Here is a 16,306-nt window from a genome sequence, read left to right as displayed (position 1 = left end):
AGCTGAAAGGTGGGGCAGGTACTACTGGCAAACATGAACAAACAGGAAACATTAAACTGCAAAATATCTTGCATTTGTAAGTTTTATTTACTAGAAAATGTTAAACTGTAATATCTTGTCCAGTTGTCTTCAATTCTCTACTTAAGTCCTTGAAAAGTACCATAAAATAATGACCATACAATTGGTAGTTTTTGAAATGTATTAATATAGCCCATAGTATTTTTAAAGAAGCAATCTTTAAACAGAATGTATAAATGAAAGTAAACCTTTAATCAACAGTCTAGACACACTGCTGAGAATAACTTTCTATTTCAACAAAGTTAGCAGTGACAAAATTTCTACTTGTAATACGAAACTACTGAGCCTTATTTTTCTTCTCAAAATAACAAGAACCAGAAGTAGACCAGCAAATATTTTAGTATTTTTTGTAATTAATCTTTCTCTTTTTGACTGCAGGTTTCGATTAATTGAATGGACGATTTTCTTTTCTTTTTAAAGCTACAGCATGTTTGATCAACAATAAAACGAAGCAAGTGGTCTCTCTTATAGATTTTGCTTTCCCTTCAGCATTTTTAGAAATTCACATTTTCAGTTACAACCTCCGACTGTGTTTACAATCCCACGATTGTTTTGGCCTGCGAATGAAGACATATTTTGTTTGGGAGGTGGCAAATCGTATCTTCTGACAGGAACATGTACATGTACATGTGTAATTTTCTCGAGGCAGTTCTCGATTGATCAAATAGTAAAACGTCACCAAATAATCGACTGACGAAAAACTTCCTCTTGCTGTAAAAGTCACAGACAGTCACAAATTCCTTCCCACTTGATTTGCGACAGTACACAGACACAGAGGGGTCATTTGACTGATTTTGATGGGACAACTTTGTCAAGAATCCACAGTTGCACAAGAGGGTTCAAGGAACCACAGGCCTGTGTAGCCTAGATGTACATGTTCATTCATCAGGAAGTTCATGTGTTCATGTACTGTAGCTGTACTTCACAAATTTATGCTGAAGAATTGCTCATCTGGTGAAGTTCACAAATTTTGACGACAAAACAATGACACAAGAGCAATCACTTATTTTAAGGAAGCAGAGGCCCCTATTGCCTTAAGTTTTTTTTTCAGGGACATGTACAGCAAGGGATCAGTTTACAAGTCACGAGGGGTCCTGAACTTCCTTTGTGTGGGGAGTAAAGCTCCCCCCCCCCATCGCCCGAGTTACACATTTACAAATTACATGTACTTTCCTGGCTGAAGTTTGTCAAGGCTGTGGAAGGGAGGTCAAGTTCATGTGGGAGTGTGCTTCCCTCACCTTTGACCTCCCTCACCCCAGTCATGATTTCAGTACAACAGGAACGTCTGTGCCTAGTCACACTCCTTACAAATTGTCCAATAACTACAGTTTAAAGGTTACATTGCACAAGCTTTATGGGTTTTTATGCAAATGATGAGTATTTCCAAAATTTGTGAAGCAAAACTGTGATGCGCCATATCACAGAGTAAACATTCCATGCTGCAATGACAGTTGTGCCAAAAAACTACCGGAATTTTTGATATACAGGTCATTCCAGAAATTAGGGGCCCATTTTCTTTCGTGTCTCATTACATGTACATCTGACATATGATTTTGTAAGTTCAGAACACATTTTCTAATTTCCAGGAGTGATGAATTCATACAAATTATCTGCCAAACAAATAGTAATAGTTTGAAATCAATTCTGGTGATATTTCTGTATGTCAAATAACAAAGGTCGGATGTAACAGGGGCATGAAAATGTCACGCTTTTGGATCCCTAATTTCTGGAGTTACCAAATCACGGCACCCCACTGGTCAAAGAGGCATTTAACGCTTGTATGCTACATGTACCTGTCCACAACATTGTGCCACTGCAGTAATGGCTTCGAATTCTGATTGTTAAACTTAAATCTTCCCTGGCTCACAGAAACAGCGCCCTCTGTTGTCTGTGTGCACATGGCCCAATTTCAAATGTTTACAGATGTGCTCTTTTCAACTCATACCCCTGGCCAGATGTTCTGTGGTGCAATCTGACCCAGTTTTTGACCTCTTTAACTATTTTTTCATCAAAGGCTTTGCAAGATTTATTTTGTTTTTAGACTAATTGTTATCTTTGAAAATGCTATGTAAGTTTAGAACCATTTTGTATGTCATTCCTACTTGTTCTCCCACAAGAGGAAAGATTTGGCATATACAGTATAAATGGATAATCTTAAATACATGAAGGCCTACTCCCCCAACATTTTTATTTAGGGTTGGGAAGGAAAGTGACATGTACCCAATCGATCGACAGCGGTGTTTAACAAGTTTGATAGTACTCCACAGACGAATAAGTACATGTACTGGTATCCAGTACATGTACATACAGTACCCTAGAACTCCAGCTTGAGTAACTCCAGCCCTACTATGCCCAGCCATGAGAGCAGTGAAGGTCCGAGTTTAATTTCCTGAACTGTGACTCTACGAGGCTCCTCTAGCTCTGACCATGGAGGTGTTCCTTCCTCCATGCTCTGACTCTGAGGAGTCCATTGGTTCCAGCACACCTAATACATACTACAGGGGTTTGTTTTTGTCGCATCGCCTCCTGGAGAGGTGTTGTCATAGTTCAAGGTAGGCATGACATGTATAGGCCTATGGCCTAGCCTAGTCTTACACTGTAAGTGCCAAACTGCCAATCACAGGGCAGACCCGACTGCTGGCAATGACGGCAATGACAATGTATGGACAGACATAAAAGACTTGAGTCGAAGATTAGTATGTAAAAATTGTATACAGGATGCTGGGACAAACAGGTTATCAAAGACTGCTGAAAAGTGTCAAAAAACACATGAAAAAGGGACGTGAAGTTGGAGCATAGAACATTGCTCTATGATTGGAGGTTTCATTCAGGCAGAAAAATCGGCCAATCAAGCATAGCAATCAGGCGATCGTGTACGATGTACCGTAGATCGATTGACCAATTAATCACGCCAAACACAAACTTATTCTGTTATTAATGTCCAACAACTATTACAACTACCTCGAAATAGCTGCCAGAGGTAGCTACTTTACTTCGTATGTGGAATCAGAATCAACACTTGGAAAAGAAAATCAAGAGAAACAAAACAACTCACCCCTGCCTCCGTCAACGTTTTCAACATCCTACCGAGTACCGATACCTTAGCCCACACGAATTTTTTGTCAGTGGCGCACGTGGCGCTGGGTAATCAGTATAGCGCCCTCTAGACCTGTCCGAGCATTTTATTAGGCAGACGGGGAAGAAGATAAATGACATTTCGGTGACCCTTTTTAATTAAACAATAAAAAGTATCAGTTATTCACATATTTACAGCCTGCACCATTTAAACAAATTTTTATAAATACTTCATGGTGAACAAAACATCAGGTCATTTTTCAGCCCAAAAAAATACATCTATCCCCAGTTTCCCCACTGACCATGACAAAACAAAACAAACACAACTGGCAAAATAAACGAAAAAAAAATTAATGCCTCGCCAAATGACGCCAATTTTTGTTTACGTTTTGGTTGGGTTTGTTTTGGGTGTTTTCTGTCCCCTAACCACTGATTATTGATTCTGATAGTAAGGCAGAGTGTAAACAGCTTGGTTTGATGAACAGATCCTTATCCAGGGAACTTTTTTTCTTTGTTCTATAATGTATAATGAGAAGGGATGGGATCATTCGTTCTCCCTTTTTCAAAGGGTCTCCGCTTAAAGTGCAGGAGACCACTAGACCGTTTTAAGTATAACAATGGTCTTATTTTGTGCGCACAGTAAACGAATAAAACACTACTTCACCAAGAGCGACAAGAACGCGTTGTAACCCCCCCCCAAAAAAAAACCACCAACCAACCCAGCAAAAAATCCTGAATCCACCCCTGGCAATAGAACATTCAATTAAATACTATAATAAGTAAATGATTCTGGATAATGTTGTATAAACTGTGCAGATTCTATAGTTAGGATCAAATAGTGCAAAGGACTTTTCATTTTTATGGAAGTCCAAACTCATCAACAACCAAGACCTGATAGAGCGCGGTCAAGAGGATTGGAAACTGTTACCTGTATGTTTTGCTTTGGTTTTGTGTTTTGAATTAATTGCCAACCACTGTCAGAAGCGAGAGTGATGCATAGTTGCTCCAAATCTTCTTTTAAGTTTGAGCATTGTGCAGTGATCAGTCCGCGGTAGCCCATAAGGCCTTACAATAGCGTGATATGTGGATGAAGGAAATGGCATCTGAAGGAAGTTTGAGCCTGATCTCTAAGACAGATGTCATTCTCCATGTTTTCACAGTTTAAATGCGATTCAATTTTGTAACGCAACAATCACGTGAGTGTTTGTGCCGGTGACATTTGAGCACGCAGCGTATGTATGATATCCGTCCGCTGGAGGGAAGGTCTAGCGAGCACCTCCAGCAAGTCCCTGACCGTCACCTTGCCGTCCAGCATCGCCCACTCTCGCAGCAGTTGCTCGGAAGGGTTAGCGACCCGATCACTGTCTAACACGGCCACGGACTCCACGTCTTTGCCCAGCTCGCCTGTAAGGACGGAAAGAAAGCATTCTTAGACTGGCATCTATTGCCATGAGCTCTCAAAGCGTCATCCAACTTTTTGACATTATGATCCCATAATGACGACGTATAACAGGCTAGATGTCGACACCCTGGAATATACAAGACAAAGACACTAAAGATAATTTATCACAAGGTGACAACATTCCGAAAAATAGGAAGTCGGCAATAAGATCTATGAGATGCCGACATCCTTAAGGTGAGATCCTGAGAAAGCGTGTCCCTTACTTCCAGGAATCATCATGCAATGGAAAGTTATGTAAGAATGTCTACATCCCACTTATAGAATTCCTATTGTGATACCTTATCTCAGAATGTCCTCATGCATCTTATTTCACGATTTCCTCATCCTGGATCAATTATATCAGGATGTTGCCATTCTGTAATGAATTAACCTGGATGTCGACATGCCGTGACAAATCAACTCGAGGTATCGACATCTGGCCTGTAATATGTCGTCATCCTGAGATAAAATACGTCAGGATCCAACAAGTCGGACGGCACATTAAAGGAAAACTGTGATGTCATCCCAGGAAGAAAGCCTCAATGACTCACTTGTTTGTAAACAAAAAGTCCTTCATTTTTTAAAAAAGTTTTTGCTGGACTCTGTTTTCTATTCTTTGCTGAATATAATATTGTTATGTGCAATAAGCCTCTATCCCTGTATCAGAAATGTTTTCAGTATGTATGCTCTGGGTACACAATTTGAACAGACCATCTATATGTAATGAACTCTGTGTCTTCCCTAGATGACTTCACCGCAACAGCGTCCTTAGTTGTACAGGAAAGCATGGATAAAGTTTAATTGCTTTAATTGAAAAGTTCACTCCTCGATGAGTATTGAACCAAATAGGAATGTAAAAGTGTTTTGTTTTCCGACATTGAAGACGAATACAAAGCTTATGAAAATAAGAAAAATTCAAAAACTCATTGCAGCTACACTTAAAGCCCAAATTCTAGTGCTACTGGAGATGAAACTGAGTCGTAAAATGTTACACTCGCGTATCCTGTAGTAACATCGGGCTTTACATAATGGAGCACAGCATATTAACGGAAAGCCTGCAAACGCGTATGGAGTCTACCTTTAACCCCACCTGCTAAAGTTTTCCAGTTCCTGTTTCCTGTCGAGTTGTTGAGGAGCTGACAGACTGTTTGGAACAGATCGGGTGGCAACTTTGTGATGGGTGTGTCCAAGTTGAATGCTACACGGCGGGGCGGATAGCTAGAGCTACGCACAATACCCTAGAGAGAGAGGGGGGAGAGTAGTTTAGATCCTGCTAGTCTAGGCACCACTTCTAGGAAAGGCTACACAGGAGTACACAATGATCATTGATGTTTTTCCAGACAAATAAAGGTACCAGTGGTTAGGAAACCTAAAAGAAAGGAACTATAGGCAGTGGCTTATCCATAACTTGTTGAGGGGAAAATATCTTTAAAATGACTGTCAAAATGTTTCTATCCTTGAAAGGCAGAGGTGCCTTTCTAAAATGGTGGCGATTCTAATTTCTGTTTTAAAAAATCATCCCCTCCTGACCCACCTGCTTGATACACAATTTGGAACTACAACAGAGATTCGCCGACAACCAGGCCTCTTTAACCCTCACCAAGAATCAATAGTGAACTTTGCTTTATGACACGGAGGGGATTATGATTGTTCTATGGATGTCCTGCCGGAAAGTAGTACTCAGTCGGTCATGGTTCAGAAAACCACGCCGTGCGAAGGAATCACCATGCGAAGGAATATAGGCCTATCTCTTATGAGTATTTGTGGTTCTGAAAAGAACCGGGAGAGCTGCATGCTGATACGTATGTTGCGATTTTCATTCGCCCGGCAAAAACCTCGACCTACAATCCCCGCCAAATCTCGCTGGTCCCCTGTCCTTTGGCCCCGGTCAGTGTTGCGTGGTCTGTTCTTCAGCTGGAGATAACAGTGACCGCGGGAGGGGCGACTTGTGAGGGCATGGGGCCTACTTTAAATTGTGACGAGTTGCGACAAGTTTGGCTGGGATTGTAGCCTGCTCTAAATGCAACAATCGGATTCTCGGGACAGTTCTCAGGCTGTTTAGCCAAATTCAAGCTTCAGTTCTGTGTTCTGCGCCAGATTTCAATTTCGTGGGAGTCACCCAATTTGTCACGGCCCAGCTCAATACAGTTTCATGTTCAACTACAGATACATTTCACTGTCTATAATGAGAGGCCTGCGGAAGCGTATAAGGGTCATTGGCAATTTGTTTTTTTGAATTACTATCTCGCCATAACTGGAAGCGACGAGACAGTAGCTGTAAAATTGTTTTGCAAGTGGAACCGATACGCTTGCGTAGAAAGTACTATTTTCATAATAGTTGTAATTGTAATAGCAAAGTTTGAAACCGGTTGCTTGAGTCTCACATGAAAAAGCGGCGCCGAATCCAATCAGAGATTTTGGAAAAGTCCGATATTTGAGCTGAGGAACAAAGGGCGGGTACCGAACACACTTGACGCAAAGGCGACAGTGAGGTGAATATGACGCACGAAACATTAATGTAATGAAATCCACTTAACATGACAATGATTTCAATGTTCGCCAATTTACTGTATGGATAACTGGCTCTGACGTCCAAAAACTGTTTGATCTTTTTTGCTGAGCACGAGCCAGCCTTGTTTCGTGCATGGATAAAACTCAAAATAAAAATAAAATAACAAATAGAAATATGGTAAATTTATGCTGATAACATAAATAATAATCGAAAAAAATTGAACGACGTCGGCTTACCAGAGTTTTATTTTCTAAGCCAGACAGTGGAAACTCATATCTCCTCTGGCCACAGAGCATTACAACCGGTGACTTCGTTGGGAAGGCCTGGTCATGGCCGGCCATTTTCAAAACGTGAATTGCCTTATCGAATGTGTCGTCATTTTGGCTTCCGTCGGTGACCCCTTCACCATCAGGTTTTGATGAACAAGATTTGGCTGCTCGATCACAGAAGGGACAGCGGGGACCAAAGATGAAGTGGAGATGCGGATAGTCCCTCGTGATGATGCTCCTTACGGCTGCAAGTAAACACCGAAGCAGCTTCGTGCTTGGTTTCTCGGGCTCAAATGCAAGGACAGTCACCGACAAAAGCATCTGCTGACAGGATCGCCTCTCAAGCTGCACTTTGAAGATATAACTAGTGCCTACATGAAAGCGACATCTGTCTGCAAAGATCAACGGGCTGGAGTCGTTGGCATTCACCCTGTCTGAATGACACGCAAGGGTCAAGCAGCGGGCCAACAGGCGGTAGTAAACGGTACCAGGATCGAAGAAGCCAAAGTCAAAGTAAAAGACCTCCTCACAGCTAACTGGCTCCCAGAACCTCTCTGGGTCGCCTTGGTAAAGAGGCAGTACAGCAGGTACAAGAAACGACCTCTCGGAGCAGCCTGGGTTTGCTCTTCTATTGACCGGACACATGAGGTCATAGGCTTGGAGGAGATGGATCAAAAGTGGGACGAGATGGGACATGTCACCGTAGATATGTAACAGTAGACCCTCAGTGATGATTCCGCTGACCTCATAATTCATCCACTCCAGGGCGAAGCGGTGAGATCGATTGAACGCACGGGGGATTTGCACCAACTTCTTCATGACGTCGACCAGGAACTGAGGGTCTATCACAACATGTTGTCTCAGAACCTCGTCGTCATCTTTATAGATGATCTCTCCAGCCTCGCTGAAGAATCGCAACATTTTCTTCACATCGTGTACTTCCGTCACACAGCAGGTCTTTCTGGCTAGGTCATGTACCTGCGTAAATGTCATCACGCTCTCGGCTCGGTCTAACTCAGCAAGTTTCCGTCGGTTCTGGATCTCGCGATAAAAGTGGAGATACTTGATGGGATACCTCTCCTGAGCGTACTCAGCACTCTCAACCCTTCGAAATATCTCCGATCGTAGCTGTTGGAAATCCCGATCTAGTGGCTGAGAATTTTCCACCAGAAAAAATGGCCTGTCTGTGTGCGGGTTGACAACAAGTCGATGGCAGAAGTGAGGCATGATACGACGGTGAAGTTCCTCGGTGAAATGGAAGCCATCTACCTTCGAGACACTTGCTTTGTGGGTACCAACAATCATGATGACAGCGTCTGGATGATGCGCGTGTGCACAGACTGAATGCAACCAGAACAAAAGCTTCCGCAGTTGATCATCTTCGTCAGCAACAGCAGCCTGTAAGTTGAAGACGATAACGTACAAAGCTCGGTCTGGCATGAAGATGTGATGTGCACAGTGGTAAAGAGAGTCCCCAGCGAAATCCCACAGACTCAACTTGGTCTCCAAGAGTGGTTGCCTTTTGACAATGGCTTTCATCTGGTTCCGGATAAGCTTAATTGGAAAGACCGCTTTTGCACGCCATATCTTATAAGAAGTATAGAGATCGAAAAGTGGGTGTGCGGTGACAGACAGGATGTAAAACGCAAGAGAGGGCAACGAAGCGTCTGGTACCCTCAGTGTCCAGCCGCACATGCGTGCAATGAATAAACCTAAGAGAAATCCCAGGATCTTCTTGGTAGCATAGCTGGCCTCCAGGCCATACTTCAGAACCGCTCGTCTGCCAAAAATGGACCCCCAGGCCCCACCAATTAACGTCGAACAGCCAGTTAGACATAGAAACCAATAGGGTGCGAGGCGGCACCCGCTCTTCAAATAAGCAGCAACTATCACTGATATTAAAGCCAGCGAGACAGCCATCCTCTTTTTGTGCCACCGATCATCAGCTGTGCAGAACTTGTAGCTGGTGAAACCTGTAAACGCTCCTGTCGCAAATGTCCCATACACTACCAGAGTATTCAACGATACCTCTAAGTTGTGGAAAGCAGTCTGCACTGTGGCGTTAGTTTCAGAAGGGTGGGCACAAGCGGAGAAGGCTACCGCAAGCCCTGTGCGAAGGCCTAGACCTGTAGACATGCCTGCGAGAGTCGTGGCAATCGAAGCCATGATGACGTTGGTAGCGAAGTCGACTGGCTCTCGGGACGTTTGATTATTTCCTTTACAGGCTAATTCTTCAAGTGGCTGGTCAATACGGATCAAGGCTTCGAAAAGGACAGCGACAAAAGACATGGAGGTCGCAAAGCGATATGCGTTGTTACAATCTAGAATAGTGGCCAGTGCGATTATAGTACACCAGACAAACACAAAATAACCGTAGTGGAACACCCCAAGAATGTAGACAACGACGATTACAAAGAAAAGCTGGACAAATTTAAAAATTTTGATGGCGTCACTACTATCCCTCCCTGGGCTACCGGGAAGGGTTTTCGGCGAGTCTGGGGTCGCTGGCAACTGGAAGGGCCTGTTATTTGTACGTCCTTTCTTAATCTTAGCCGAAGAAGTTTCACCGAGAATCGCCACCGCCGAAGCACATTCCCGGATGTCGTCTGCCTTGGCGGCATCTGATTGGTTCCACTTGTTATCCACATTGGTCACGTGACACATCCTTGTCTCTATGCCCTGCGTGGGCTGCTCGAGGCGGTCAAACTCCTTGCCAAGGAGGCGGTTCAGCAGGCTGGTTTTACCTGCACGAGGCTCCCCGAGGATCAGAACCCGAGCTCGGTTGGATGGGAGCTGACCGTCCTTCTTGGCGGCCGTGTAGGCTTCTCTGAGTTCTGGGTCGTTCACCAGCACGCTAAGGTTCAGGCTTCTGGTCCCGAAGTCCGACATCCCTGACAAGATTTTCTCAACTAAGCTTGTTCCGATTCCGCTGTAGAAGCTTCTTTTCCCAGGATTCATTTTGTCCTGTGCATACATAAATAGTACAGGCAAACGTAATGTTAGTTGGGTGATGCAAAAGATTCGAATACAGGCCAACACATGTTATTCTAAAGGGTTCAGCAAATTGAATCTACTTAACTATAGGAACATCAAAGTTAATGTGAGGTTAGTGCTAGCGTATAAGTTCACGTTATTAATCTTCCTGGGGACATGGCATTTTGCCCTTTTTAAGCAATAAGCGCCAAGATGCAGCTCATAACCACTACTTATTATGTACAGTTTTAACTGACCCTAGGCTTTACTCGTGCGTGAAAAAATTCAGGAACGAAATTACCAATTTACAACACCAGGATAATTCACTGGCTCGTTCGCTTATGCAGCGAGTCAGCTCTCAGGCAAAACTGCCATTCAAGTGGTATTTATTTGTCATCACCTCTGCCAAGGAAGATATTTTCACACAGCATGTCAGTCTTTCTGTTTGTCTTCGTACAGAGTGTTTCAAAACTGTACCGATGAATTGTCATGAAATCTGTGGAATTAGTAAGGATCATTAATTAATTGCAAGGTTAATTTTTTATACTGCAACGTCGGTGTGACGTTATTAAAAGGCACATTGAAAAATAATTCAACTCGAGGAAATAGATAATGATAAGTACGCAAGATTCGGAGTGATGTAATAATGGTTGTTATGGTTTTACTCGATCATACTGATTTCTTGAATATTTCATGTCTCTTCTCCTTCCTGTACATGCAGAAAGGCGACCAGATGTCATTAATTACGTTATACTGTACAAACAGAAGGGAGAAGTGTTTGGCCTTTGATGAGGAAGTACGCGCTCTACATAAATACACCGAGTGCATGTCCGTATTCTTTGTTTTTGTTGTGCATGAAGTGTCAGCAAAACCAGTGGCTTTGAATATTCGAAAAACCCAGCTCTGTCACACATGCATGGTGTTATTAATAGAATTAGTCAGAGAGGAAGTTGAAATGTTCGTCAGGTCTCAAAACGGAAGTGGACATGTGATCAACACAATCTTCCCGTGACAAAACTTGCCCCAGCAATGGCATATACAAGGAAATGACGAGTCTAAAATACCAATGTCCAGGAATGGTGGGTGAAACATGTGTAATTTCGCAATAAACTCCTGACATTAGTCCTATTAATTTAACACATAAATACTGAAATTCACTTACAGTGGAACCACTTTGAGCTTTACGAAAATTATTCCACACCTTTGCTGCCAATGATAATAGCTACACACACATTGTGAATGGCGTAACCTAGGGGCGTGTCCCTTCACGCGCATTGCCTAGAAGCTTATACCAGATTCTGTAATTTGTACACCGTCTTACTTTAATAGCATTCAGTTCACCAGTGATTAATTCAAGACTAAGAAACCTGAGTGTTTTTTGCATGGGGCAGGGGTTGGGTGAAGGGGCACCGAACATGCAAGAACGCTATGCAGCTTGATTTGCTACTGAGGACGAGTGTTTGTACGTATAATTTTCACCTTTTTTCTATTAAAATGGACAAGTCTCCCCGAATTGTAACCTCACACCTCAGGAAGACTAAAAAGACTGCATAAAGACATTGTTATTTTTCTTTTCCTTCCCTCACTAAAAATGATCTCCACCCCGAAATCTATAGCTGCCTCTAAATCTGCACTTGGCTCAGGCCCATACCACGTGCGTCTATAAAAGGTTTGCATGGCTGTCATCTTGCAGGTCAGGGGTTTTCTTCTATAAAGTATGTATAAAGGAAGTTTCCCAGTCGAACAAAAACAACTGCCAGGCAAGAGGTGGCTACCACGCAAAGCCTCTACACGCTGTGCTGCACTACATGACTATGAACGCCTGCAGGCTTGCCATGTTTGCCCTGAATTGGATGCTGGCAATGAGGCCCTGACTAGTGTGAAGTTGCAACTTTAGGATACCAACAATATCTCACCTTGAACAGTTGAACTTGAAGAATTCACCTCAACTTCTCACATTCGCTTTAAGGACGAGGCGCTTCTCCTGACGGTGGCGTGGACCACCGAACGAACGGCAAGGCAGAACAGATATTAATTCCAATGTCACCACTACACCCAGGACATATGCCTGCACTTTGTCATGTGGTGATCAGACGTTAGTTGAACATCAGAGGTGCAAGTATCGAATGCACAGGAATTCCTCAAATAAGTTGTTGACTCGTGACGAAATGCGGAAACCCGACAAAACAGAAGTCGGCTTCTTTTCTTAGACCTGCTACTCTTAGGAACGGGGACATACCCAATAGGGAAATAAAGCACGTGTTATTTCGAAACTTCCATCATGAAGTCTTGATGCCGTATGAGTGACTTCCCGGTTATTATGTGGCCTGTGTGAAAGGTTATAAAATCGACGCAGATTTAGGAAAATAGCGCAGTAAAAGGAGAACTACATAAATGCACTCAGCGTATCACAGACAATGTCTTTGTTTACGCACGTGCTTTCGTACAATGAGCAGAGGACCATAGGCCTCAACTAGCCCTTTAGGAAAGTGCGGATGTAAATAGATTGTATTCATGTGTCGGCAATACTGAATCGAAGTGAGGTTAACTTTTCATTTTGCTAACTTGAATGTAAAATCAACACCAACAAAGCAATCATTACAATTTCATGCCAGTTTACACTTAGAATAATTTAAAATTTGTGATAAATTATATCAAAATGTTTCAAGCCACATTTTCCAAACATGAAAATGAGGCTGCGTCCAAATCACTTGGCTTGGCCGAAAATTACACACGAGAGAAGTTTTCTGTGTGAGAACTGGCCGCGGCCGCTACCATAGACTCGTGCGTAATTTCCGGCCTAGCTGTAGCCAAGTGATTCGGACACGGCCTAGGGCTTGGAAGCCATAATAGTCTGGTACCGTCCAATTAAAAGATTTCATTGAATATGATATAATTTGGGGAACAAGATGGCTTCCCTGAGAAAATTCTTTTGCAGTGTGACGTCATCAGTGCGTCGTAGCGCTGTTGCAATACTTCGCTTCTTTTAAGTCTCGGGCCGTCTCTAAAAGTAATACCGAATGTAGGCAAATACTTCAATATACTTTCCTTTTCTGCATGTATTTCTATGTTCTGGTGGAATTGTACGACTAATGATTGAGCTAGAAGCTTCAGTGTCAGGGGTTGAAGACTACAAGAGACGGAGACGTAGCTGCAATCGATTTTTTTAAATGACGAATTAATACTTTCACTGTTGAGAAACTCCATTTCAAAGTGCAAGCAACAGACCCATGCATCTCTTTACCCTCCTGAAGTGACGCATCACGCATGGGACGACGTTTAGATGCGATGTCCCACGCAGACTAAACGGAGATCAACCGGACAGAGTAGGAAGGGAATAAGATCAAAGTGATGTGGTTCCCCCGGGTCATGAGGTGGAGTCAATACAATATGACGGAGAGCGTAAATCCACCTTAATACACAGTTGATCAAACCTCATACAGCGCAAATTTTAAGTCCAGATTTTAGGTGGACCGCCTTTATTATGCGATTTAAATTTTTGCGAGGGATAGGCTTACTTTGTCATGTCTCCTATTATGCTTTCAACCGTCACTTTTCATAACTGCAAACAAAGAAACTCTTGCTAATTTCAGAAAAAGAATACCGGTGTTTCACAAAACTGCGCCTCCAAGAGTTTGCAACGCGTTGGCCAATCACAGTGCGCGAAATTTGTCGACCCAGTGCGCGTTTAGCAAGGGTCGACAGATTTTGGGCGTTGTGATTGGCCAACTCGTTGCAAACTCTTTGAGGCGCACTATTGTGAATCGCCTGTATAACCTGCTCGCATGTTCAAGTTCCACTCCATTTTGAGCCCCTCCTTATTTCTTATACGCAGGGCGCCCTCGTTCATTTTGCAAATGCTGTAAATCCTATTTCCAGAGCCATCAAGCTCACAGTTTGTACGACAGTCCTATCCTTTTTTCCCCAGTGGTGAGCATTTTCATTATTAGGAATGAGAAAATACATTACTACATTACTACGGCCGATTTATATCAAAAACACTTTCAATCGGTTCATTAACTATGTTTCAAACTTTACGGGGAGGGTCATGAATGATTTTGCTCATTGTATTCAGTGCTAGCTTGCATCATCATAGACTAGTCCGTATACAAGAGCGACACTCTACAAATTCCAATCAATCAGCCCATATTTTTTCTACCAGTGGCCCATGCTGCTAGCTCACTACTCCGTGCGATTACGAGCAGAGCAACATGAAACTGCACATCCTCAAGTACTTGGATGAGTATCCTCACGTAGATAAACTAAAATGGAGAACCTCACTTGGACGTTTATCCTCACCGGGCAAATTTTACTTGAAGTTTTAAATATATGTACCCAAATGACAAAGGGCCTGTTTGATTCACACGGATCAGGATCTCGATCAGTGATCCTAACGCTGGTTCGCACCGTCCATCAGGCGAGTTTAGGTGTCCAGGAACCAACGGCTGATCACCTCGTCACCGTTGGGAAACAAACACGTACTGCGATCACTATGTGAAGGGTTTTTACAGATCACACCACAGTTGGCTGTTCGTTATGTGTGTAGTACAGCATGCAGCTATTATGTACAAACTGACCGGGTGCTCTGATGCATTAATCCACCATTTTGTCCGCTATCGTGTCTCAAACTCTCTTTGTCAACAGTTCTGGATCTGTGTCATGTGATGTCCCAATCCTCTAAAGCTGTGAGCACAACGTGTCAGCAATTTAGGAATTCGCCCTATATTTATGGTATTTTTAAAGCCCTTCGTGTGAAAATAATTCCACATCTAAATTTGACTGCTCAACAAACATTTGTTTACAGAGTACAGCCATCATTTCCCTGTTGGCTTGAATTCATGCAGGAGCCCTAGGCCTACTGTCACGATTACTGTACTCATACAGATGAAGGATGCCATCTTGGGCGTAGTAAGACGATAACGCCTTTTCTAGGGGAGCAGGTTAGCGTAGCGGTTCTTTCCTCGCCTTGCACCAGTGAGGCCCGGGTTCGAGTCCCGGCTTGACCCAGGCTTTAAGTGCATATGGTATCCAGTCCATACTCACTCTCGCAGGTTTTCTCCGGGTACTGCGGTTTCCTCCTGCCCCTAGAACTGGACCTTCTTCCTAACTCCGCAATGTGATGCTGATTAATAAAGTGTATGAATGAACGTACAGTTATTGGTGCAAATAGCCTGAGATGCTGAACGCGCCATTAAAACAACAACAACAACGCCTTTTTTGTATACAATCAAACGCTCTCAAATCTGATTAATGTAGTAAGAAACATCAACTGCAATCACGGTTTGGGTGATTCCGCCGGTGACATTTGAGCACGCAGCGTATGTATGATATCCATCCGCCGGAGGGAAGGTCTAGCGAGCACCTTCAGCAAGTCCCTGACGGTCACCTTGCCGTCCAGCATCGCCCACTCTCGCAGCAGTTGCTCGGTTGGGTTGGCGACTCGATCGCTGTCCAACGCGGCCACAGACTCCACGTCTTTGCCCAACTCGCCTGTAAGGACAGAAAGAAAGCTTTCTCAGATTGGCATCCATTGCCACTAATCTTGCTACCACAAGTTTTATGATGAAGTTTCTCTTCGCTAAACAGTTAATCTGAGGCTTAGCTTGGTAGCCTTTTTGGAGATTAGTTTTTTCGATCCACTGGGATATTATACTCATGACTAGGCCTTTTGTGCTCGTTCATGTGGAGCAGAAGCACTGACAAGCAAGATGGCTGCCATGCAGGTCTATTCAGGTCTAGAAGTATTGTAACGGAAAGTAGCAAATTTATTATCTTGTTCCCACAACCCAGAGAGTTGCACAAGAGCGGTGGAACGTTTTTCAAAGTGGGGGCCCAATTGTGAGACCATCAGGTATCAGCCATTATTAGGCCAATCCATTAAGCCCTAATACATGTACCCATTATAGGACCTGCAAACAGTGTGTGTGTGTATGTGTCGGGGCCGGCTAGGGGATGCCC

At 43.3% G+C, this 16,306-nt stretch overlaps 3 protein-coding genes across 4 annotated transcripts in view; all 3 read right to left on the bottom strand.

Annotated features, from left to right (window-relative positions):
- Positions 1-3,254, bottom strand: part of LOC110985139 (receptor-type tyrosine-protein phosphatase F-like) — a 60,142-nt gene extending 56,888 nt beyond the window's left edge. The window contains exon 1 of the mRNA XM_087144241.1: positions 3,134-3,254. The gene's annotated coding sequence lies outside the window, so the exon portion shown is untranslated. The remainder of the gene's footprint in view (positions 1-3,133) is intronic.
- Positions 69-12,403, bottom strand: LOC110985195 (uncharacterized). 2 transcript variants are annotated; one of them, XM_022246040.2, is made up of 4 exons: positions 12,265-12,403; positions 7,343-10,339; positions 5,685-5,832; positions 69-4,557 (listed from the first exon to the last, which is right to left on the bottom strand). In XM_022246040.2, exons 2-4 carry the CDS (start codon positions 10,331-10,333, stop codon positions 4,346-4,348), a joined length of 3,351 nt encoding a protein of 1,116 aa, XP_022101732.2. In that variant the 5' UTR covers positions 10,334-10,339; positions 12,265-12,403; the 3' UTR covers positions 69-4,345. The 2 variants fall into 2 exon arrangements, with proteins under 2 accessions (XP_022101732.2, XP_022101733.2); XM_022246041.2 differs by lacking the exon at positions 12,265-12,403 and adding an exon at positions 10,749-12,227.
- The window catches only part of LOC110985157 (uncharacterized), a 43,492-nt gene continuing 39,449 nt past the window's right edge, over positions 12,264-16,306 (bottom strand). Inside the window, exon 5 of the mRNA XM_087144248.1 lies at positions 12,264-15,838. Coding sequence (XP_087000374.1) covers positions 15,624-15,838 — 215 coding nt within the window. The 3' untranslated portion in view covers positions 12,264-15,623. The remainder of the gene's footprint in view (positions 15,839-16,306) is intronic.

The sequence above is a fragment of the Acanthaster planci genome, linkage group LG12, assembly GCF_054643075.1.
Source record: "Acanthaster planci isolate LZ-2023a linkage group LG12, COTS_SCS, whole genome shotgun sequence".
In the NCBI taxonomy this organism is placed as follows: Eukaryota; Metazoa; Echinodermata; class Asteroidea; order Valvatida; family Acanthasteridae; genus Acanthaster; species Acanthaster planci.
Note: the sequence above shows the minus strand (reverse complement) of the source record. Positions and strands in the feature narration are given on the sequence as shown.

Excerpts from the sequence above, each read along its gene's own strand:
- LOC110985195 (XM_022246040.2), bottom strand. The coding sequence starts at position 10,333 with ATGAATCCTGGGAAAAGAAGCTTCTACAGCGGAATCGGAACAAGCTTA. Across the intron at positions 5,833-7,342 it reads GCTTAGAAAATAAAACTCTG|GGTATTGTGCGTAGCTCTAG; the intron begins GTAAGCCGACGT and ends CTCTCTCTCTAG. Across the intron at positions 4,558-5,684 it reads GAACTGGAAAACTTTAGCAG|GCGAGCTGGGCAAAGACGTG; the intron begins GTGGGGTTAAAG and ends CCGTCCTTACAG.